Source organism: Populus alba, chromosome 6 (genome assembly GCF_005239225.2).
Source record: "Populus alba chromosome 6, ASM523922v2, whole genome shotgun sequence".
NCBI lineage: Eukaryota > Viridiplantae > Streptophyta > Magnoliopsida > Malpighiales > Salicaceae > Populus > Populus alba.
The window spans coordinates 11942342-11968297 of NC_133289.1; the positions used below are offsets into that span (position 1 = coordinate 11942342).

Below are 25956 nucleotides of genomic sequence, written 5' to 3' on the forward strand. Positions count from 1 at the left end.
ACTTGTTTTATGTTGTTTTTTAAGTCAACCTTATCAACAATCTTGAGTAATGGTGGATTGACATTGGTGCAACAAGACATGTATGCGCTGAGAAGATGATGTTTTTTATCTATAAAAAATGGATGGAAAAACCTATAGATGAGAAACTCATTAACCTTCAAGGTACTGGGTGTTGAAGAGGTCACACTAAAGATGACCTTTAGAAAACTTCTCGCCCTTAAAAATATATTGCATGTTGTTGACAATAGAAAGAACTTAGTGTTTCATTATTTTTAAGAAAAAATGGTTTTAAGAGTAATATGTTTATACTTTTTAAGAATAACATATTTATAGAAAAACGATATCTTCTTGATGGCTTCTTTAAAATGAATGTATTTAAACATATTTATAGCCAATATTGAGAACAATAATAAGATTGTCTTTTCTTTTTATATGTTTTTCGTCTTGTGATGTGTGGCATGGTAGGTTAGGTTATGTAAATTATAATTTTATGCAAAGGTTAATAAACCATGAATAAATACTAAGTATATATTATTTTTGAGAAAAATCATGTGTGAAATTGTGTAGAATCAAAATTCAAAATACCTTTTTTTTTAAAATAATTTAAAGAAGTAGTGAACTTCTAGACTTAATTCACTCAGATATTGGTGTTTTAAAGTTTGTGCAAACTAGAGGTGAAAAAAAAAATATTATATTACTTTTATAGATGATTGCATAAAATATTGTTATGCCTATTTGTTTAAAGGCAAAGATAAAATTCTTGAATTGTTTAAACAATACAACAATGAAGTTGAAAATCAATTAACAAAAAGATAAAAAGAGTAAGAAGTGATGGAGGTGGAGAATACAAAACACCATTTGGTAAATTATGTTCCTAAAATGATATTATCTACCAAACTACTACTTCTTATTCATCATAATAAAATGTCATTATAGAATGTAAGAACCAAACATTAAAAGAAAATGATGAATACCATATTGATAAGTTCATAAACACCTTGAAACTTGTGAGGGGAGACAATTCTAACTACCAATTACATATTTAATAAAGTATCCCATAAAAAGTTGAAAAAGACACCATATAAATTATGGAAAGGTGAAAGACTTTCCTACAAATACCTCAAAATATAGGAGTATCTTACAAAGGTAGCAAATACATGATCATAAAAAAAGTCAAGATAAGAACTAAAAATATGGATTGTATACTTATTGGACATGCATACAATAGTAGTGTATATCAATTTCTTGTACACAAGTTAAGTATTGAGGACATTCATCTTAATATTATTATAGAATCAAGAAATACAACTTTATTTGAGGATGTGTTTCTATGAAAAAAAGGATGAGAAAATTATTCACATAAAAGAATAGTTGAGGCTAACATAAGTAATCATCATCAATTAGAAGATGATGAGATTGAACTTATAAAGAGTAAAAGGAAAAAAAAATGACTAAAAACATTTTATCCTAATTTTTCTACATGTTATAAAATCAACCTCAAACCTACTTTAAGGTAATGTCTTGTTTGGAAGCTTCCTATTAGGAGGCAATCATTAATAAGTTATATCCATTATGAATAATCATACATGAGAACTAATGGATCTTCCTCCTGAAAGCAAATCATTAGACCATAAATGGATCTTTAAAAGAAAAATGAAATTTGATGGCACTATTAATAAATGTAAAGCTTGAGTTGTTGTTAAAGAATTTATATAACAAGAAGGTGTGAACTATTTTAACATATTCACGTGTGTCAATAATAAACTCTATACAAACACTAATAGTCATTGCAACTATTAACAAACTTGAAATACATCAACTCAATGTAGAAATGACTTTCTCAAATTATGACTTTGAAGATGAGGTTTACATGGAACAACACGATGGGTTTGTTGTCAATGAATAATAAAATTTAAGCTTGTCAAATTATTATATGGTTTCAAACAAGCACTTAAATAATAACATGAAAACTTTGACAATGTTATGTTGTCAAATGAATTTAAAATCAACAAAGTTGATAAATGTGTTTATGTGAAAAACATATATAAAATTTATGTCATTATATGTCACTCTATATGGAAGATAAGCTAATTTAGACAGTAATGATCACATGATCAAATATACTAAAAAAATATTAACTAACAAGTTTGACATAAAAGACTTAGGTGTTGCGGATGTCATACTAGAAAAAAAAAATTTAAGATATCTAATGGATTGGTATGGTCCTAATCTAATTATGTTGAGAAAATTCTCGAGAATTTTTTTAAAGGTAGTATAACATTGTCAAAACACCAATTGATATAAGTGTACATTTGTCCAATAATAAAGGTAATGAAATAAATTAATTGGAATATTCTTGAATAATTGAAAGTCTAAAGTACGTTATGAATTGCACAAAACCTGCTATTGCTTACTCAGTAAGTAAATTGAATAGATTTACAAGTTAGATCATTGTAAGGCAATAAAAAGGGTAATCAAGTATTTGAGGAACACCATAGATGATGAGCTATACTATATTGGTTACCTAGTAATACTAGAAGAGTATAGTGAAGCTAATTGGATATCTGATACTAAGGATTTGAAATTCACAAGTGGATATATCTTCACACTAGGCGGAGCAACTGTGTTATAGAAATCCTCTAAATAAACATGTATCACTAGATCTATAATTCACTATAAAAAGGGTGATGGTAAAGGAAGAGTTTCCAACTAGAATTTTTCAAATTTTTACATACTCTTTCTCACATCATATTTTAGTGTTTTCTTTTGATTTTAAGCTTTAGTTTCCCCCCAAATCTAGAGATTAGGTTCTTCTTATTGAGAGATATTTGAGTGTTATATTTTTTTTGTTTAAATATATTGTTTAGAAGTGCATATAAACTAAAGTAGAGTTGTTGGAATCTTAGGAGACATATTGTAAACATTCTAGTTGTACAAATGAGGAGTAATAAAACCTCAAAAACAAATGATTCATTCTTAATAACAACAAAGTCTCATTACTTTAAATGCTTTATCAAGTAAGTATCCTCCTTCGCATTAATTTAAACATAGATGTTTTTTTTATTACTACGATAAATGCTAGAACTTTAAATTACTATTAATTTCAAGTTTGAATTATATGTTTAGTATGCATGCTACAATTCTATTATTTTTTTTTTTGTTGAAAACATGTTTGTCATTCGTTATGTTTTTATATATTTATAGTTTTAAACGTGTGTAAACTCTAGATTTTTATTGGAAATATTTTAGTTAGCATGCTTTTGTAATGATAAACTAAATATCTTTGCATATTAGTCTAATATATATTTAAAAACTTTGATTTACAAGATTTATACAACTATTTAATTTTTTAATTGAGATAATTGTCTAATAATTATGATTTTACAGCTATAATGATCAGCATATTAAGTGCACGCAAGTATAACAGGCTTGTAATTGGAATTCATATAGATTGTTCACTTCCTTGTGAGGAAACATATCAAAATAATAGGTAGCCTCGTATATAGTAGGCTTGTACTGGAGTTGATGTCGATTAACTTCTTTGTGGGAAAACGTATCACTGATATTGTTGTTTTATAACTAGCCTTTACTTTTTTATTCAAGAACAAATGGTATCAATATTTCTAGATGTACTAGTAATAAGAGTTTAGGATTAAAAAATTTGCTTTCTATGTAATTTCAAGTTCAAGTCTAGTAGTTGTTAATATAATAGTCACTGGAAACTTACATGGTCGTTAATTTCAGGGCCCATAAAACTAGTCGAAATGCACTCAAACTGACCGGGATACCCACATTAATTAAAAAAAAAAAAAAAAAGAGGTGTTATGAAATAATTTATTCATTACTTAAGATTAAATTCTTTCTCTAAACATTTTTAAGAATTTAATGCATTTAAAAGAACTTAATAAACTTTTTTAAATACTGGCTCTAAAATATAAATGCAGAAAGTCAAGAAATTTAACTTGCTTGTCTCGTAACAAAAAAACATCTCAATATATTTATTAGGAAAAGGATAGGTTATGTTTAATGTTCATGTATCTTATAGCTTCTTGTTTTTTTTTTTTTAATGTAATTTAAGATTTTTTGGATCTCAATATTATGAACCAAATAATAATGCATATATGAGAAATTATAATACATATGTGTGTGAAAAGGTTTGGTCCATTCCTTGATTTTCTGGCTTTATACCTTAGGGTTAGCACCCATTTATTATTATTTAAAAAAAAAAAAAAATCATCATACCAGTGTAAGAAGTACGCTCTTGAGATTATTCGGAAAGGGATATATTCTTAATTTACTGTATAAATTGATTAATTATAAATAATAAATCTACCAGATAATATTTGTTTGTAAAACATATTAAAATAATAATTTTTTAAAATTTATTTTTAATATATCATAACACTAAAAAAATAATTAATTTAACGTAAAGAAAAATATAAAATATTTTAATTTTTTTTAAATATTTTTTAAATACAAAAATACATAAGCTCTTAAATAATAGATGGGAGGTTGGTTGATAATAACGGGAGATTGGGTGAGGAAAAGGACAATTCAATGAGCACTTGATTACAACTTTTGAATGAGAAGGAAGCCGTGAATGAGGAAATTTCAAGACTTGAATATGCAAGTATTATAGTTAAAAAGCAAATACGAAAGGTCGTCTTTTGGGACGACTTCTTTTCATAATTTGTCAATTTGACAGACTCACTTTTTGTGTCCAAAGGATCTCCATTTATAGTGAAAATATTCATAGTGAGTTTAGATTTATATACCTTTTATTTATACTTGTGGTGTTTTGATTTTTTTAAATAATTAATTAATATTCTACTGAATTTATATTCGATGTAGTAAATAAAAATTCAATAATTTTCAAAAGATAAAACTTCATTCAATTAATATTGATACAATACTATCAAATTATTTAAAAATAGCTAGAGTGTAGGGATAAAAACTAAATTTTAATGTGTTCTTGGAATGAAAAACATTTTAAAAAGGCAATTGTTATCCACACTTTCAAACACTCTTAGTATAAGCGTTTTTTTGTATTGATGGGAGCATTTTGAACATAAAAGTGGTTCCACAACATTTTTTTTTTAATTATTTTTTCCATCACTAAGTTTTGATCTTGGTTTTAATATATTTAAAAAAATAAAAAATATATCAGAATTCACACACAAAAAAAAAATTTGATGTGATTTGGCCAATTTCTGATTATTTTGTAATTTTTTACTACTTCACATATTGTTGTTGTATTGACATATTTTTTTTTAAAAATAAAAATTATAAGAAGAAAAAATAATAGAAGGAAAGATCAATCAAAGAAAATGTAATTTGAAATAATAAAAAAAGGGACTAATTCAATCTTAAAATAATAATTACAAAGAAAATAAAGAAAAATAAAATTGACTTATGAGGGGGTACACCTTAGAGAAATCTAAAATGTAAGATAACATTATAGAGAGATTTAGAAGGTAATACAACACTCTAGAACACTATAGAGACATCTAGAAATTATAGGAAATATCTAGAAGAGTCTAGAAAGTGGAAGAGTTGAGAGTAATATATGAGGTTCATTTGTTTGCTAGAAAGTAGTTTTTTTTTTTGGAAAGTGGTTCTTTGAAAAGTAAATTATTTTTCGATGTTTGGTAGTGTTATGGAAAATAAGTTGGAAAATACTTTCTAGTATTTGGTTATATTATGAAAAATAGCTTATTAATGTTTTATTTTTTTCAAGTTTATGAAAATAATGAGGAACAAATCTAACAAATTAAAAAGTAGAATGAGAATGAAAATTTTTTTAAAAAATTAATTTCATAAATTATCTAAAATAAAATAAATAATAATCAAAATAATGGAGATCAAATCTAACAAATAAAAAAAAAATTAAAAGATGTTGAAATTAAAATAATAATAATTACAATTTTCATAAATTATTTCAAATAAAATAAGTAACAATCAAAAGAATGAGGACCAAATTTGATAGATAAAAAATTTAAATTAAAAAATAGATAAGAGAAAAGTAAATAACAATCATAAAAATGAGGACCAAAGTTAATATAAAAATTAAATTAAATCGAATTTTAAGGGATGAGATTAAAAAAAAAAAGATTCAAACAAAATATATATCAATCAAAAGTTTGAGAGCCAAATTTGATATAATAAAAAAATATTATAATATTTCTAAATTTTTCACAACTTTTAGAAAATGTTTTTCATCCAAAATGAAAGGAAACATTTTTTATAGAAACCAAGCTAAATTTGTTTTTGACTAGAAAGTATTTTTTTTCCCATTAACCAACTTTTCTATAACAAAAAACACAGAAAAATTTAAAAAAAAATTATTTTCAAAAAATTATTTTTCGGGCAAACAAACGCCCCCTAAATATCAAAAGACACACCACACATTAGGAGAAATAAAAAAAAAAAAAAAAAAAAAACTCCTCACAAAAGCAAACTCTCTCTAGAAATTAAACACAAAAAACATAACCCTTGCCCAAAAACAAAACAAGAGACTTGTGACTAAGCATGGCTGGAGAAAAATAAAATCTCTCTTTGAATAAAAATACAACCTCCATAGCAACTCTACTGTGAGCAGAAGATCCTTCATCAGCAAGGCCAGCCATCATAAGTAGCAATAGATTAGCAGCTCCTCACCAACCGTCAGCCAAGGCTAGCCACCGTGAGCAGCATCAGATCAAAGGATTTGTTTGAATTTTGGATTGTTGATTGATTGAAATTAGGCTTTGGAACCTTTTTTTTTTAATGTTAATTGAGCATTCTGTTTGATTTAATATGATTTTATTTAGAGTTTTTTTTTTTTGAAAGATATTGAAAAATTTATGTGCCAATGTTTGATTGGTTATGTTCCTTATTGTAATTTCTAGAATTATGGGCATGTTAAATGTTTTGGTAATTTCTTTAAGAAAGTAATAATTATAATATAAAAAAAGAATAAAAATAAATGATCTATTACGTCGAAAAATTGTTGATTTTATATAAGCTTTAGTTTTGAGAGCATGGTTAAAATAATATAAATATGAATATGAATAAAATTAGAAATTATTAATGTTGTTTGATTGCATTTTATTTGATGTTCGTTTTTCAAAAGCCATGAACTTCAAGATTAAATTGAATTGAAGTATTTAAATAACAGTAGAATTGCTTGTGGGTTTAAACTAGGAGGTTGGATTTTCCATAAAAAAAAATAAGAAACATAATAAAGAATGATAATTAATTAATAAACCCAATATAGTATGATTTAATATTAGGTCTTGTTTTTTGGATGTTGATTAAAAATTAAAAGAATTTAAAATAAATAATAAAGTAAAAAGGATAAAAATAAATAAATTAAATACAGTAACATAAATAGTAATAAAAATGTCCCTGTATTAATTGCTTCTATTAGTTGTTAATTGACCCAAGATAAAATGATATTATATTATAATCAGTCTTTCAGATGCCAGTTATCATATAACAGTATTAATTAATTCTTGATTGGTGAATTAATTGTTTCTATTAATTATCAATTGACCTAAGATAGTATGGTTGAATATTGGACATGTTCTTTGGATATCGATAAGTGCATAATAATATCATTTAATACATGATCTCTAGTATATTAATTAATAAAAATTTTGTCACCCTCAAACCACTTCAATTTTTACGAACTCAATTTAATATTTTTATCATTTATTAAGTAGCCTTGGAGGGTATGGTTCAACAAGCAGACTCTATTTTTCAGATGCTACTTAATAGATAAATATTTCAACTTACAATTCGAACGCTACTTAATAGATAATATCGATAATATGAAATGTTTTTACTATTTATGTTTTTTATTGGCATTAAGACTAACTCTTTTATTAATATGTAAAATGAAACAAATCTAAATGAGTCAAATGATCAAAGCCATGAACATTTTCAATATAAAAATAATTAGTAGTAGAATGCACACTCATATTATATGCAAATTTAATAAATGACAGACAATCTTTTCTAATTTTTTAAATTCTTTTGAATGGTAATTCTTAATAATGTAGTTAAATCATATTAACTATTTTAGCTTGAGATCATATATTTATTAATGACAAGTAGTAGAAAATAATAATTTTATCCCTAATTTTCCCCATAAACCTTCCAAAAATAGCTAAAAATTTTAATATCATGGTCTGATATAATGCTCCTAGGTACCCTATAAAGCTGAACTATCTCCCTAAATAATAAATTCGCGATGTTGGTTACATTATTGATTTTATGACAAGATATAAAATATTTCATCTTAAAAAACATATTCACAACTATAAAAATACTAAGTGTATTAGTAAGTTCAAAGGGCATAATTAACCACTTATACAAATGATATTTAGTTTTAAAAGCAGTTTCTCATTCATCTCCCTTTTTCATTCTTATTTGATGATATCCACTTTTCAAATCAATTTTATAAAACATATAAGACCCATGAAATCCATCTAAAATATCATCAAGTCTAAAAATTGAGTGTCTATACTTTACCAAAATATTGTTATTAGTACAACAATCAACATACATCCTCAAAAACTCATCTTTTTTTGATACTAATAACACTAAAATTGTACATGGACTCATGCTTTCTCTTATGCACCCTTTTGTCATCAATTTTTCATTTGCCTTTGAATTTCCTTTGTCTTCTTGGGATTATCTTTATAGAATGGCTGATTAGGTATAAATTCTCTATTTATAAGATCAAGATGTTGAAAGGAAATTAGAGAAAATCATGAATCCTAGTATTAAAAATTCTCAACCTTGAAAGCTAGAACCAAACAAGAATACTAATTACTTACCGATTTAGTGTTGGAGGATAAAATCAGGAAAAAATCAACTTATAAAATTTTCCAAAGTAAACCGAACAAAAAAACAGCAAATAAAAAGACTTAAAATAACCTAGTCATTTTGAAAATTCACAAAAACATTCTATAAAAGGCAAATAAAGGAAAAAATAAAGTCTAATTGCTAGTGATATAAATTAAAAAAACATCAACTTAATAATACAAAAAAATAAACCAAGAAAACTTAGATGAACTTTCTAAACTTGGGGAAAGGTCCTAAACTCACAACCTATTACATTATAGATCTTGCTAAATCAAGAAGCTGGATTTTTAACCAATTTAATATTGTTTAACCCAAGTAAATCCAAAGAAAATAAAAAGACTAGAGAAAACCTTGGTCATTTTCAAAATCAATGAAACATCCTTCAAAAAGCAAGTAAAAAAAAAAAAAAAAGTCTAGTCTCCAATTGAATAAATATTAAAGGGTGAAACCTAAAAAATATGAGTTTAAATAAGGGAGAAAAAACTAAGCAAACTCGAGCGAACCTCCCAAATCTAGGTTAATCTCCAAAACTCGCAGCCCGTAAAATCCTAAACATGGGATTAATTAAGAAGCTCAATTCCTAACAAATCTAATTTTGAATGATAAAATTGAAAAAAAAAAATTAAATTTTCCAAAAAAAAAAAACAGTAATAAAAAGAAAGATGATAAAATTTGATAGGAAAAAAAACTTAAGAGGATGAAACTATATATAAAAAAAAATGTAAAACTTTATCTTAAATAAAACAAGTAGAAATAAAAAAGAATGAGAACTAAATTCAAAAGATTAAAAAACTAAAGGGGGATGAAATAGAAAAAAATTATAATCTTATAAGTTGTTTTAAAAATCATTCATATTATTAAAGGATGAAATGCAAAAAACAAAATTAATTTAAAGAATTAGCCAAAAAAAACACCCAACAAGAACTATAAATAAAAAGATTAGAGATAACTAGGATTATTTTTTAGACCAACGAAAAAATTCAACAAAAAAGCAAGTAAAAAGAACGGAACTCAGTCTCCAATTGAATAAAGGCTAAAAGATAAAACTGAAAAAGAATTTGCTTATATATAGAAAAATAAAAAAAACTTAGCAAACTTGAGCGAACCTTTTAAATCTGGTCGAATCTTTAAAACTCGTAACCCGTGAAATCTTGGACTTCGGTTTCAATCAAGAAACTTCATTTCTAACCAATATAAACCAAATGAGGATGAAGTTTTTTTTTTTAAATCCAATTTACAAAATAATCTAAAAACAAAAATAGTATAAAAATAGTAAAAAAGAACGAAAACCAAATTTGAAAGATTAAAACGTGAAAGGGAGTGAAATTGAAAAACAATTATATTATTTTATAGATTATTTAAATAAAAAAAATAATGATCAAAAGAACAAAGATCAAATGTTAAGAAAAAAGAAATGGAAGGGGTTGGTCTCAAGTTTTGAAGGGGTTGACATAAAATTTAAGGAGAGAAGAAGAAAAGGAAATGGTAGCCAACGTTGCTCTATCACATAAGGGGCGTTGAGGCCTTTTATAAGCTACCGCGGAAGGCGATATTTGATAACCAGATGATGATCTCTCACGTGCTTCCCAAAAAGACATGAGAGCCACCCGCCTGTTGATGCTTGCATAGAGCACATCAACAAAGTTTTTTTAGTATTTAAAAATTATTAAAATATAAAAATTCTACCAAGTAAAGTTGAAATTTAACAAAAAAAAAATCATGATTAAAAGACAAAAAACCCCTGGTAATTGTTTTGTTAATTTTGCATCGAGGTGAAATTAAGTAATGTAACTTTAAAAGAAAAAAATTAAAAAGACATAAAAGCCCCTTTATGTAAGGTACCCTTTTTTTTTTTTTTTTTTTGTTCCGAGGGCATTTACATAATTTAAATTTTTAAAAATAGAAAATACCAATATGAATTAAAAGTAACATTGTATCATGCTAATAAAATTGTCTCGACCCCAACTCCTAATTCAATTGTTTTATGCCGCACGTAGGCAAATTTATCATAATACTACTCTAATAAATAGTATTTCGAGTCAAGGAGTAGAGTAACTCTTCTTGCTCTTTTATATAATATCCCTTTACATTTAACAAAATGAAACGGCTTAATTTATTAGAAAAAGTATCAACTACCTAGTTCAATTATTTGTTGCATAAATTGAGTGGCTTTGCTTCCTCTTGTTTAGCATGCTTGAGTTGTTGCCTCTTCTTTTTATATATATATAATTCCTTTGATTTTATTTTAATTTTAAAGGGGATGGAAGAGAATGGCTTATTTGATTCGAAAGAGAGGAATATAAGGTAAAGGTGGGTAGGTCCTACAGCATTATGGAGAATATGGACACTCTTAAAATCAGGATCTCCCAAGCATCTCAGCTGCTCGATAAAATATAGCGATAGAGAAGTTTCCCTTCGACTATTAAAATACTTTGCTAAAATAATTAATTGCTTAACTTTAATTAATGTATAATGATGTCCTAAGTTGGAACCGCCACGCCTCGTGACATGTGAACATCTCCTGCTTTTGCGGCTAGTGGGCTAATTTTGAATGTTTAAAAATGTGATTATGATTAATTTTTAAAGTATTTTTTATATTGAAATGTATTAAAATGATATTATTTTATTTTTTAAAAAAAATTATTTTTTAGTAAAATAAATTTATATCGACGTATTAAAAAGATTTAAAATATATAAAAAATTATTTTTTAGCAAAATAAAATTTAATTTTTTTTTAAATGCAAGTACATTCATGTTTTGAAACCCTTACACAAAAATCATTTTATGCTATTTATTTATCTCTATCGCATCACAAATTTTTAGTAGATCACCTATAATCTTAAAATTTGAGTTATTAAGCCTAGTGTTTGAATTAAATTAGGAAATAAATATTAAAAAAATATGTGGTCTACTAAAAACTAATTGATTTTTTTTTCAGTTTATAGAAGATTAATTATGGGTAAATTGAGAAGATATTGTGAGTGCTAAGCGAGTCCAAACATAAAATAAAATAAAAAAAAAACCCAAGACCATCACGATTTTTTTATTTTTTTTGTGAGAGCTCAAAATTCAGTTTCATTTCACTTGACATCATTGTAGCATCACACAGGATGTAAAATTAGTGATTTTATTACTATAATTTTTTTTTAAAAAAAATTATATGACCCACCAAGTTATTTAGACACTATTTGAAAATATGAAAACATCATTTTATAAAAATTTATTTTTTGTTTTTATTAAAAATTAATTTTTTTTATTTTGAATTGTTTTGACGTGTATTAATTTAAAAATTATTTTTTTTAAAAAATATATATATTATTTTAATATATTTCAATATAAAAAGAACTTTCTTCGTATAGGACCGTAGGAAACTAAGATTTATCAATTATTTGAAGTTAAATGCTTGCACAATTAAGCAATAAAGTGTTTTCAAAGTATATTATCTGACTTTTCTTCATAAAGGAAGCAGCTTTTCAGCTTCAATTACTTTAAAGGTTAGTTGTATAAAAGTCTTCTTACGTGTAAGAATTTTTCATTATTTATTATGACTAGAAAGAGAAAAATTCATGATTTTTTTTCATATGGAGCCTTACGTATATAGATTCACACACAAAATCTAGAAGCTTTGGTACTGAATTATCAATCTATCTCTCCTTTACTGCTCCAAACTGATAGAGAATTTATCACTCATATTTACTTCCAACAAATATGATATACATATTTAGCTTTTGGGTGCGGGCAGTTGGATTTTTTTTTTATATATATATTTTTAAATTTATTTTAAATTTGTTGATATTAAAAATAATTTTTAATTAAAAATACTTTAAAAAATAACTACTATTATTTTTATATATTTTTAGCCTGTATTTAAAGGGTTGAAGTCAAAAATAATTTTTAAAAAAATTAAAAAATTTATTATTTTAATATATTTTTAAATTTAAAAAATAATCCTTTCATACAAAAACACTAAATGATAACTAGAGGAAGAAATTCGTTAATTAATGTTTTGGTTGGTCCATTTTCCAAGGGAAAAAGGCTCAATGGCAGGACGACAACGTAGCACTAAAGAGAATAGAGAATTAAATTCTAAGGTCAAAACAGTTAAAGTATTATTAAAAATAAATATTCAATATTTCCTGTTGTAGAATTCACACGAAACTCACACACACATACTGAAAATTAAAGAAAAGGAGGATAATATCACAGCACCAATCATTGTAGAGATACTCCCACTCAATCAAATTTAACTTGACCTTTATTTTTTTTAATAAAAAGTGATTTTAGCTGGAAAAATTGAGGTGAACTCATGGTCTCCTTTTTTATTTTATTTTATTTTTTTTTACAGTAAATATATTTTCAAATTCAATGGAGATTAATTTTTTAATGCTTAAAGGAGTTCTAATAAATTCCTTTAATAATGACTCCAATACTTAAATCTAAAATATATGTAAAAAACCTCCTGAACTATACTATATCTGGTCTGAAACTTAAATTACTATGAACATAATACAGTCTAAATTGACTTAATAACCATGTGGTAATAATTAATGATCATGCCTCTTACTTTTTCTTTTGTTATGTTAATTTTACTAAAAAAAAAAGAAAGAAGAAGAAAAAAAAACATAGAGGTCTGATTGATTGTCAGCCTGAGTCTATTATATGTCGGCTTGTTGACATAAATAAAAAAGCTGTCTTTGCTTGTGCTTGTGCTTCTGTTACCTCTGATTTCTCAGCGACAATTCAGCTTCAATCTCTCTTTAATCCTTCTCAAGTTTAATGAACTTTAAAATGGGATATCTTGTTTTGTTTTGGTGATCAAAATCTCCAATCTTTTTTTAGATGGTCAAGATTAGTAACTTACTGGGTCATTTCTGGAAGACAAAGAAGTAGACGAGGAAGGAAAGCTCGTTTCCCTTATGATTTTGGTTTTGTTTGTTATGTTGAGGGATTTAGTTGGGGCTTGATTTCTTGGTTTAAAGGTGACTTCTTTTTTACTCTTTTTAAGCATTTCAAGAGACGTTATCCTGCAATTATTGGCAATGGCTATGTAGTTAGAGCCTGAAACTAAACAAAACAGGAGTTGGGTTTGAGGTGGATGGTTAAAACCTGTGTGGAAGAGAGGAGTTGATTGGAAAAAAAAAAGAGTTTTTTTTTTATTCATATCTGCAAGAATGAAGGTTCCTTCAAATGGCTTCTTGCCAAATTTTGCAGAAGGTAGGTTGTCTTTATTCAAAATTTATTTCTTTGATACATGTTGGTGCTATAGCTGTTTTCTGGTTTGCTAGTTTGATTTCCATGGTTACTTCTCTATACCTGAGCTCATGCTTCCTTTTTTCCTGGTGAAAACTTTTTTTTGGGAGTTCAGGAATCTGGTGATTTATTACTCAATTCTTATTCTACTTTTCTTAGCATGTACTGTTGATTGAAGATTGAGTTTTTATTGGCAGTTGTGATAATTTTTGCCCCCCCCCCCATTCTTTTATGTGAGAACTACTATTTTTTAAATGTTACCACAGATTTTTTATGCTATATGGCATCCATGTTTGCATTTGGGGTTTCTAGTTGGTAGATCATTTACTTGTATCTCACTTTCCTGGCATCTCATATGGTTTTGAGTATCAGATTTCGTTTGAAAGACTTAGAGTTTCCGTATAATACTATAGGTTATGCAGGAAGATATGTACGATGCACGAGTTTGTTGTTAAAATTAACGCTTCAAAGGTTCCAATTTAATCTGTTTCTGAATTTATGCAGTCTACTGTTTGATTTTAAACAGAATTTTAAATTTTCTGAATCTTGGAATTTCCTTCCTTTCAAATTCATGAATTTCTCTATTCCACTGCTGAATTTAAAGACAGCTTGTTTTCAGTCCCAGTGAAAAACATTTCTCACTTGAAATTTTTTACATTCATAAAATCCTAATGTTAAGGATAAATATATACTAGCAAGAAATACTCAGTAAGCCCTTTCAGAACCACCGGAAATAAATTCTGTGTGGCTAATACAATTCATGATTCTTACATATATCTTGGTCATGATCGATCATGTAAGCTTCAGGACCAGAAATAAGAACCTCACCTGTTTTGAAATTATATGTACTTCGCATTTTCAGAGAGACTGGATTGGTTATGAGAAATATGTTTTATACTCTTTAGTTCAATCAAAGTTTGATTTGTATGATTGTGATAGCATTCTGATTGGTTTTGAATGCAGGAGAAAGAAAATGCATCAATTCAGAGTTGTGGCATGCTTGTGCGGGGCCACTGGTTTCCTTGCCTCCAGTTGGAAGCCTCGTAGTTTACTTCCCTCAAGGCCACAGCGAGCAGGTATGCCACCTTCACTAGATCTAACTGAACAGATACTCTGGATTGTCGTTTCTAACAAAAGTTACTTTGACACTTGAAACTTTCAGGTTGCAGCATCAATGCAAAAGGAGACTGATTTCATACCCAGCTACCCCAACCTTCCTTCCAAGTTGATTTGTATGCTTCATAATGTCACATTGCATGTACGACCTCCATTGTTCCATGCTGCAGTTTGTAATAATTAAACATCTTCAAAAAACATTGCCTTGCTTGAAATTGGTGCATATTTTGAATAGCTGGTGTTCTTGCATGCCTTAGAGTGTCTTTCTTGAGAAGAATCAATAATGGAGATCTGGTTGCCTGTCTGGAACACAAATTTGATATTCCAAAGTTTTATATTTGATGATTTATGCATATGTTTGCTCAGGCTGATGTGGAAACTGATGAGGTCTATGCACAGATGACCCTTCAACCAGTAAGCAAAGTAGGTCAGCTATTTAATTTTAACATTATAATAAAACGTTTTTCGCTTATTCTATGCATGGCTAAGTGAGTGTGATTGTTAGGTTGATTGATTAAAATATCTTATCTACAGTATGAGAAGGAAGCACTGCTAGCGTCTGACATGGGGCTAAAGCAAAACAGGCAACCTACCGAGTTCTTCTGCAAAACTCTTACAGCTAGTGATACAAGTACTCATGGTGGATTTTCTGTACCTCGTCGAGCAGCCGAGAAGATTTTCCCTCCTCTAGTGCGTACAATCTTTTCAAATACGACTAAAATTTAATATTTATGGATCATGTGTCTGCATCTGCCTCACAAATGTTCACCATTGATTATATTGAATAGGACTTTTCAATGCAACCACCTGCTCAGGAGCTGGTGGCCAGAGATTTACACGACAATACATGGACGTTTAGGCATATTTATCGAGGTACAGCCCTCTTTTGATACATAAAGTACTTTATGCTACTTCATAGTTCACTTGAAACAGGGTTGCCATATGGAAATGAAATGACTGTTTTTTCAAAATTCATCTGTGGATGTATATATGTATCTTTCCTTCCTCCGTAGGATGTGGTTCTGAGCCAGTGAGTTTATCAATTCAGGTTCCAATGCTAACATTAATGTCGCTACTTGTTAACAAATAGAAAATGAAATTTCAATCTTCTTTAGTATACTGGTGCCTTATGAAGAATAGATCTTTTACAGTTTTGATCAAATATTAGGAGGTTTTTACATATTTGAGTTCTTATAACTTGAAAACCAGAATAAAGTGCATTAAACTGTTCCTTGATCATAGGGCAACCAAAAAGGCACCTGCTCACTACAGGTTGGAGTGTCTTTGTCAGCACAAAAAGACTTCTTGCTGGTGATTCCGTTCTATTCATAAGGTATGAGATTGAATGTTTGATATGAAAGATTTTCAGCTGGATATCATTCTGTTGAGACGAAATAATCTGGTTTGATGTAGAGATGAAAAATCACAGCTTCTCTTGGGTATAAGGCGTGCTAATAGACAACAACCAGCTCTCTCTTCATCAGTCATATCCAGTGATAGTATGCATATTGGAATTCTTGCTGCCGCAGCTCATGCTGCTGCAAACAACAGCCCATTCACTATATTCTACAATCCAAGGTACTGCACTAGCTTGTTTATGGTGTTATCGCAAATTCACAATTTATCTGGTCAGTGGAGAAGGTTAATTTATGAAGCCAAAGGCATGACCTAACAAATGTAATTGATTTAAATAGGGCAAGCCCTTCTGAGTTTGTGATTCCCTTCTCCAAGTATAATAAAGCATTGTACACGCAAGTGTCACTTGGCATGAGATTTAGAATGATGTTTGAGACTGAAGAGTCAGGAGTCCGCAGATACATGGGTACAATCACTGGTATCAGTGATATGGATCCAGTGCGCTGGAAAAATTCGCAGTGGCGCAATCTTCAGGTATTATTAGCTGCTTGTACATTTTGTATGATATGGAGGCTGTGTAAACTTAGTTGTGTTGCGTGTTCTCGCGTAACAATCTGCGATGTTTTAAAAAACAGTCTAGTGGACTATTTAAGAGGCATGCAGTGCTTGAGCTACATTTGTAGAACTTAGTTTCTTGGTTGCACTATCTGTCTAGTGACCTTCTAGAGTTGTATTGATTGTAGCTTCTCTGCCAAACATTGATTTTAAACATCTGTTTGATACTTGGTTGCTATTAACTTTGGTTTTACTTGTCATTAGATTATTCTCTCTATACCCATTCAAGCGCCTGCCTTGCTTTTTTATGGAGATATTTCTCAATTGAATAAATCGAATGGCTAATTATTTAGCTTACCCAACCAATTCTAAATGGTGATAGGTTGGGTGGGATGAATCAACTGCAGGTGAACGGCCAAGCAGAGTTTCGATTTGGGAGATTGAGCCTGTTGTAACTCCTTTCTACATATATCCACCTCCGTTTTTCAGACCAAAGTTCCCTAAGCAACCAGGGATGCCAGGTAAATTCATCTACGACCCTATTTTTATATTGCACTATATAATAGTTTCACCTGCTGCAAATTTCTCTTATTGCCATTTACAATGATTCTAAGACATTTCAAATGGATAGAAACTTGCAGTCGAATTTTCTTCTATGTTTTTCCTGTTACTGTATTATAACCAGCGACAGTTATGTTCAGCAAGAATGTTGATTGGATGTAAGAAAAGAAAACTATATTGCCTGGTTCTTGACAAGTTTTTCCTATCTGGAATTTAAAATCTATAGATGGATTCAATTTTTCAAGGCCCAGTACATCCAAGCAAATCAACATGTCCCATGAAGTAGAGTGTTAAATAGACTAACATTTGTCCATTTACTCTAATACTATCCTTGATATTTTTAATTAGCCATCTGTTTTCATTATAGATTGCTGCGTGTCTGTAAACTAAATCTTTTGCAGTGCTTTTGCAGATGACGATTCTGATATAGAGAATGCTTTTAAGAGAGCCATGCCTTGGCTTGGAGATGAATTTGGCATGAAGGATCCCCCAAGCTCAATCTTTCCTGGTTTGAGCTTAGTTCAATGGATGAGCATGCAACAAAATAATCAGTTTCCAGCTGCTCAATCAGGATTATTCCCATCGATGGTTCCTTCCAATGCCCTGCATAATAACCTTAGCACTGATGATCCATCAAAGGTATTGAATTTTCAAGCCCCTGGCCTATCTCCTCCAAGTGTCCAACTTAACAAGACAAATCCACAAAACCAAGTCGGTCAGTTGCCTCAGCCACCAATGGCATGGACTCAACAACAGCAGCTGCAACAATTATTGCGGACTCCTATTAACCAACAGCAGCCACCTTATCCCCAACAGCAGCAGCAGCAGCAGCAGCCTATTTCCCAACAGCAACAGCAACAGCAGCAGCAGCAGCATCAGCATTGGCCACAGCAACAGCCGCAGCTGCAGCCACCACAAATACGACAACCACCACCACAAATACAACAGCATCAACAGCAGCAGCAGATTTTCCAACCACCTACACTCAATGACAGTGTGGTTGCCCCTAACCAAATTCCAAATCAGAATTTGCAGCAACCAGTTGTATACTCTCAGATTCAGCAGCAGCAGCAGCAGCAGTTACTGGCAAGCAATACCCAATCCCAAAGCATACCTTCTGCTAATAAAAGTTCATATCCGCTGACCTCTTTACCACAAGAGTCACAGCTTCATCAACAAATGGAGCAACAATCTAACCTCTCACAGAGACAACAGCAGCAGACTCAATTGCAACAGTCCCCTCTGCTGTTGATACAGCAAAACCTATCACAGAGAGCACAGCCACAGCAACAATTGCAACAACCATCACAGCCCAGCCACTCTGAGCAACAGCTTCACTTTCAGTTACTACAGAAGTTGCAGCAGCATCAGCAGTTGCCCTCCCCTGCAAGCTCAGTTCTGCAGTCTCAGCAGCTACAGCAACAACAACTGCAGACCCACCAGCAACACCAGCAACTTCAGCAGTCACCTCTGTCACAGAATCAGCAGCCACTTGGCAGTAACAGCTTCTCAACAGCCGCACTTATGCGAACACAACCTTTTCCTATGAACCAGCCCCAAGGCTTGCAGAGACCACCTCTGGCAGTTAGAGCACATTCAAGTATTACCGATGGAGAAATGCCATCTTGCTCAACCTCACCTTCCACTAATAATTGCCAGATTTCTCCACAAAATTTCCTGAACAGAAACCAACTAGCTCCAGCCATGTTGATGGGTGATTCAGCTATTGAGCCTGCAAGTAATCTTGTTCAAGATCTCCAAAACAAGCCTGAAATTCGTGTCAAGAATGAGTTTCCCAGCTCAAGAGGTCTAGACCGACTAAAATATAAAGGTGCTGTGACTGATCAATTGGAAGCTTCCTCTTCTGGAACATCATATTGCCTAGATGCTGGTAACATCCAGCAGAATTTCTCAGTCCCAACCTTTGGCTTGGATAGTGATGTCCAGTCACATCGTCGAAACAGTCTTCCTTTTGCATCTAATATTGATGCTTTGGCACCCGATACTTTATTGTCAAATGGATATGACTCTCAAAAGGATCTTCAGAACTTGCTTGCTAATTATGGTGGTACTACACGAGATATTGAGACAGAGTTGTCCACAGCTGCAATTAGCTCACAGTCATTTGCTGTGCCAAACATACCTTTCAAGCCTGGTTGTTCGAATGATGTTGCCATCAATGATACTGGGGTTTTGAACAATGGATTGTGGACCAACCAGACTCAACGGATGCGTACATATACAAAGGTTTGTCATCCTGCCTTTTCCCTCTCTTTTAATTCTCGAGAAGCTCTCAGCTTAACAGACTGAAAAATCTCACCTAGAAAAAAAAAGAAGAAGCAATGTTTGTATGTGTTATTGATTATTAGCAGCTTACAATCCTATTCTCTGAGGAGAAATCAACTCTTTAGTTATTTATTCTTTAACTAGTAACTGGTAAATATTCTTCAACAAATATTATTCCACTGTAGATAATTTTGCTCGCTCCGAGTAAATATCCTAACGCTGGTTCAAATTCATACAGGTCCAAAAGCGTGGCTCAGTTGGAAGATCTATTGATGTCACTCGTTATAAAGGTTATAACGAGCTTAGACATGATCTTGCCCGAATGTTTGGCATTGAAGGGCAACTAGAAGATCCACAAAGTTCAGACTGGAAACTGGTTTACGTTGATCATGAAAATGACATATTACTTGTTGGAGACGATCCTTGGGAGTGAGTCATGGACCTCAGTACTTTATAACAGTATTTCTTCTGTCCTTTTTGACCTGTTATAACTCTAAATGTGCATTTTGAAATTGCTCTCAGGGAGTTCGTAAGCTGTGTTCAGGGCATAAAAATACTGTCATCTGCTGAAGTGCAACAGATGAGCTTGGATGGAGATCTTGGTAATGTGCCTGTTCCCAATCAAGCTTGTAGTGGCACTAACAGTGGAAATGTCTGGAGGGGGCAGTATGATGATAATTCAGCTGCCTCATTTAACAGATAAATGGGTCAGGTGGAGTATCTGAGCAAAAGTCGACTTCCCTTGATGGTTTAACCCTTTTTTTGCCCTCAGCAGCTGTCCCGGGCGTTCTGTCAATGATTTTTAAGTTGTGTAACAAAGGAAAATGTGACTACACACGGGAAGATGTGACTGGAATTACATTATCTTGCTGCAGGTAGTCGAGCTCCTGCCACAGATGTGGTGCTAGGTGCTAGAGCTGTGGATTGTTCAACAGCAATCCCCCAAATACTGTCACCTTTGTTGCAACTTTTGCCTTCAGATGGTAGTATTCCACGTCTCACTAGTAGTTCAACTTTGGATTACATCCGGGAGAGTGGACAGGAGGCAAAGGATCCATGAAAGCATCTTGCCAATCTACTACTGCCGATTAACACATTTTCTCTTGTAAATGTTATGTCCATTAGCAATCGCTAATTACCTGCAATTCCACTTCTTGTTAATAGAACAGCACTCTCTACCCTTTAGTGTTAGCTTTGTGGTCCTCTCATAGGTGAAATTCACGTGCGTGAACTAGTGATATAAACTTTGATATGTTGTAGAAATGACTAGCCATATACCCGGGATCTGCTGCGAGGTAATTTCCAAAATCTATTTTTATTTAATTTTATGATAATGAGAATTTCTATTTGGAAGAATTTCAGCAATTTCATCTTGCAATAATGATAATTTACATAATGTTTTTTTAAATTAATTGATAATAAAACTATCAAAATCCAATTCTTATTTGAAAAATAACGTTTTTATTGTGAAAAGAGTTGTTAAGGCTAAATAACTAAAACAGGAACAGCCTTTTTTTTTTATCTTATCTTTTCTGTTTTTCCTCTTGTAGTTATTTTGTATAATGTATGCTATAATATATAATGATAGCGTCCGTCACACGGATCAAAGCTAAGTACACTTTTAAGCATGTATGAATATAGAGGCTGTTTGTTTAGGCATTAAAACGTTCCACTAATTACTGTTTATGAGTTCCATTAATTTTTGTGTTTGGAACGCCAGGGTTGAAAGAAGCACTGTTTAATGAAGAATGCAATTATATGAACAGTGCAAGAGAATTGCACTGTTCTGTATTTTTTTTTTTTTTTTTTTTTTGTGTTGGTTTTTTTTTATAAAAAAAATTAGTTTAGAGTAAATTTTATATTTTAATAATATTTTATCTAATTTTATTATACACTAAAAAAATTATAAAAAACTATAGTTCTTGTCGGATGTAATTTATACATAATGAAATTGTAGATGATTTTATAGAATAACAAAAAATATTTTATAATAAGTATGATTTATTTCATGATATAATAGCAATAGTTAAATCCAAAATATTTAAATTAAAAATCATCAATATTAATATATATTTTTAAAAATTATTTTATAACCTCAATTTCGAAAGCATTTTTAACCAAACACATTAAACTACTTTTTGTTCAACCTCAATTTCAACCACAGTTTTAACCAAACACCTATTTTTTCAAACCAACCTCAACTAAAAACACTTTTTATAAAACAACTTTTTTCAAACCACAACAGCTACAGCTACCGCAATATCAAACACATAGATATTGAACCAGCAGCGCCTTCAACGAAAAGCTGCTCAGTTCTGTGTAATTCACTTCATCTTTAGGGAACAGGAATAGGGTTGGATCCTTAACACAAATGGCTTATTGCTCATATGATGAAATCAGTCCCACTGGATTGGATTAAAACTGCTTTAACCAGTGAATATAGTTTATTATTATCATCATCCCTATCTTTCTTTGACCAAATCCACACCCCCCCCCCCCCCCCACCCACTGGGGGTGTCAGCCAGAAATCTTAGTGAGAATTTGTGCTACAAATTGATTCAAACAATTCAGCAGTTCAAATTACATTCAAAGACTACAATCACAATCCGTATGCCCTGAGGCAACTCAGCCACAAAACTCAGTCATACATGTAGAGAATACTGACAACTAAGAGAGTATAGCCATTACATCGGAAGCTTTCAATGCGATGTAGTTAGCACCATCACTCCCTTTGAAGTCATTCCCAGCATACTTGGAATACAAAACTGTGCTTCCTGGGGCCACGGATAGTGCCTTCCTGTTACCTTCCTCATCAAGTGGTCCAGGTCCAACTGCTATCACCTGTTCATCAAAAGGCAGTATATACATCACAACCGATGCACATTTCCAGTAATGCATGTGAGAAATGTAAGAAACACTTGATCTCACCGTGCCAATAGAAGGTTTCTCTTTAGTTGCCTCTGTCAGCAACAAGCCTCCAGCAGTTTTCTCCTCTGCCTCAGCAACCTACAATCAAATCCAAATAACAAATTATTGTGAAATTTCAAGTGCCCATACAACCATGAAGCATGGAGAAGATTATACTAGATTTATTGCTAACATGCCAAGCCATCATTTTCAAGACACCCATAATGGCAACATGAGGTGAAGAAAGGGAGTTAATGATTCAAGATCAATTACTTTACACAACTTTAAGACTAAAATCAACCAGCCGCCAAAGACAAACAGCATCCCATTGATGAAATATACTAATCAATATGCGCCAACCAATGGATAGTGGAGGGTAATGTACCTTTATGAATACTCTATCATTCAGTGGCTTAAGATCCTTGATATCATCTGTCTCAAGGATGCCGATAATATCATCCTCCTTCAGTATAAGATGACTTGAGCCATCGAACTCCACCTCAGTCCCCGCATACTTGGAATATACAACCCGGGCACCAGTCTTTAAAAGCAAAGCACCAACCAACCCAATAATTCAGAAGCATGTTATGAATGAATATGAGAGAATTAGAAATCATCTAATGGGCCGAAAAAGACCTTCACAGAAATGTCCAGCTTGGTCTTCCCAATCGACTTCCCTTCTCCAACACCAACCACCTCACCAGCTTGAGGCTTTGTTTGGGCAGAAGATGGAAGTAAGATGCCACCCTCAGACTTCTCCTCAACAGTCTTGATCTTCACCAGCACTCTATCACCCAAAGGCTTAATGGATGTGTACTACAGGAATGAAGCACCATCAAATCAGACAAGCCATTAAAAGAATTGAATTAAAACCCAACAAGAATCAAATTAAACCAAATGAAATCAACCTTCTGTGGATACAATCGATAACAAAAAGAAAAAGAAAAAGAACCCAAAATAAGGTATGAGAAAATATTCTAAACAAATCTAATACTCAGCAAATCCAAAAACAACACACTTTAATTCCTAATTTAAACCATTTTATACAACACAGCACGCTAAGCATACATTCAGCACTTTAAAAGGATAAACAAGAGCAATTGGTAGGTAAAGAGAATTAATTTTTACCTTGGGAGCGACAACAGTGGCAGCTTTAACTACCAAGCACCGAAAAGGGCGTTGAGAGAGAGCGAAGCCACCAGCTGGTTTAAAAGACGCAAACTTAACATTAGAAGCTCTTAATCCTTCAAAGGAAGACAAGGTCCTTGCTGAAACCGAAATTGAGGATGCTGTCAACTGTGCTGTTGCCATTTATTTATTTTTCTTTGGGCACTAATCAATCAAACAAAAACAAAATCAGATTCATCATACAGCAGTTAATGAAATCTTGAACAAGGCATAAGAGAAACATAAGTACCCGGTTCTAGAAATGCTTGAGAGTTTGAGTAAAGCAGATAAAACCCTAGCTAGCAAGAGTGATGAGGTGATGTTTTCGAGTGGGTTTTATGAGATGATAGGAGAGACTTCTAGAATTATTTTTGTTGGCTGTTTTTGTCTCCAAACTCACGCGCTTCTCAACTCTCAACTGACTCGAGCTCTTAAAACGGGTGGGTTATTTTTGGGTTTTTACTCGCAGTTTTATTTAAAATGTATTTTATTAAGAAATATATTAAAATAATATATTTTTTATTTTAAAAAAATTATTTTGAATATTAATACTTTAAAATGATACGAAAATATAAAAATAATTAATTTTAAATAAAAAATTAATTTTTAAAATACATGATTTCAATTCTATTTTTAAATCCTGCTTTAAATAAAATAAATTTTATTTTTAATTTTTTTAAAATTATAGCATCCATGTCTGTCTATCCTTTTTATTTTTTAGATAAAATTTCATTTTAACTCCTTGCTCTCTAAAATTAAAAAAAAAATATAGAAAAAATTTATTATTAATTTTTTAGATAAATCAATAATAATAATAAAAGAAAAGAAGCTCAATTGCTTCTAGTCTTTCTAGTGTCATAACTTCATACTTCAGGGTTCCTAAAAACATGGGGCACTATTTTTCCAGTAGACGATCCCTGCAGCCATCAAAATCTATTAGCACAAGAGAAGCCTTGTTATGATCCAAAAATGTTCTTTATAAACCAAAACGAACATTTTCACCCCTATAATTCTAGCAGTAAATACCTATGCAGAACCAATTTCTTATGGAGGCTGGAATTCCAATATATCATACTCAGTTTATAAAAATGGAGGTTGGAATTCAGGGCCGAAATTGTAAAAAAATGTTGCTAGAAAAAAATAATTTCAAAACCTATATCCCAAATCTCTAATGCAAATCTCCTTTTTTTTTTGCCCATCTCAAACCTCAGTAGAGACTGCATGAGCGCTACAATGCTCACTACATCCATAAAAACTTGTTTGTTTCTGCGTTTTAAAAATATTTTTTTAAAAAATTAAAATATTTTATTTTTTTATTTACTTTAAATTAATATGTTTTTAGTATTTTCAAATTATTTTGATATGTTTATGTCAAAAATAATTTTTAAAAAATAAAAAAGTATCATTGATGTGTATTTTAGTATAAAAAATTATTTAAAAAATAACCGCAACCACCCTATCACACAAGTAGAATAAGAATGCTATGTTATAAAAATACCAAGGCTAGCTATTGTAGCTAAGGAGCTCCATTAGAAAGAGAGAAAGAGCAAGGATATAGATGCTAAGTTCTATTATCGCTATAATCTTTTTTAATTTTATGATATTTTTTTTTATTTATTTATTTATTATTAATAATAATAAACTTATATTTTGATTAATTTTACAAGCCTAGAAGTTAATAATTATATAAACCTATAATAAACTTAAAAAAATTTTAATTTATAATTATTAAAAAATAAATCTAAAACTTAATTATTTAAACTAGTTTAAAGTGATGTGTTTTTGTCTTTGTTTGTACACACAATGTATCTTCTTAAAAGAAAAAAAAATAAAAAATAAAAAAAAAAGTTTACATAAAAAAAAAAAAAAACAATCATTTTATCTCTTCTTCTCCTGTACTAACTAACT

At 30.5% G+C, this 25956-nt stretch overlaps 2 protein-coding genes across 4 annotated transcripts; one reads left to right on the plus strand and one right to left on the minus strand.

Moving 5' to 3' along the window:
• Positions 1–13499: 13499 nt before the first annotated feature.
• On the plus strand, positions 13500–21330 carry LOC118048107 (auxin response factor 7). Of its 3 annotated transcripts, none has more exons than XM_035057655.2 (14): positions 13500–14064; positions 15064–15176; positions 15263–15358; positions 15583–15639; positions 15751–15906; positions 16005–16089; positions 16459–16549; positions 16630–16794; positions 16911–17106; positions 17510–17648; positions 18101–19935; positions 20213–20403; positions 20497–20686; positions 20850–20988. In XM_035057655.2, exons 1-13 carry the CDS (start codon positions 14022–14024, stop codon positions 20675–20677), a joined length of 3348 nt encoding a protein of 1115 aa, XP_034913546.1. In that variant the 5' UTR covers positions 13500–14021; the 3' UTR covers positions 20678–20686; positions 20850–20988. The 3 variants fall into 3 exon arrangements, with proteins under 3 accessions (XP_034913546.1, XP_034913544.1, XP_034913545.1); XM_035057653.2 differs by having other exon boundaries at positions 13501–14064; positions 20497–20576; positions 20850–21330; XM_035057654.2 differs by lacking the exon at positions 20850–20988 and having other exon boundaries at positions 13501–14064; positions 20497–20833.
• Positions 21331–22504: 1174 nt separating this feature from the next.
• Positions 22505–24459, minus strand: LOC118048106 (20 kDa chaperonin, chloroplastic). The gene is made up of 6 exons (XM_035057652.1): positions 24299–24459; positions 24010–24213; positions 23518–23697; positions 23267–23422; positions 22903–22980; positions 22505–22815 (listed from the first exon to the last, which is right to left on the minus strand). Exons 2-6 carry the CDS (start codon positions 24190–24192, stop codon positions 22642–22644), a joined length of 771 nt encoding a protein of 256 aa, XP_034913543.1. The 5' UTR covers positions 24193–24213; positions 24299–24459; the 3' UTR covers positions 22505–22641.
• Between the last annotated feature and the right edge of the window lie 1497 nt (positions 24460–25956).

Excerpts from the sequence above, each read along its gene's own strand:
- LOC118048106 (XM_035057652.1), bottom strand. The coding sequence starts at position 24,192 with ATGGCAACAGCACAGTTGACAGCATCCTCAATTTCGGTTTCAGCAAGG. Across the intron at positions 22,981-23,266 it reads ATGATAGAGTATTCATAAAG|GTTGCTGAGGCAGAGGAGAA; the intron begins GTACATTACCCT and ends ATTTGATTGTAG. Across the intron at positions 22,816-22,902 it reads AGAAACCTTCTATTGGCACG|GTGATAGCAGTTGGACCTGG; the intron begins GTGAGATCAAGT and ends TTTGATGAACAG.
- LOC118048107 (XM_035057653.2), top strand. The coding sequence starts at position 14,022 with ATGAAGGTTCCTTCAAATGGCTTCTTGCCAAATTTTGCAGAAG. Across the intron at positions 14,065-15,063 it reads CTTGCCAAATTTTGCAGAAG|GAGAAAGAAAATGCATCAAT; the intron begins GTAGGTTGTCTT and ends TTTTGAATGCAG. Across the intron at positions 15,177-15,262 it reads CTCAAGGCCACAGCGAGCAG|GTTGCAGCATCAATGCAAAA; the intron begins GTATGCCACCTT and ends TGAAACTTTCAG.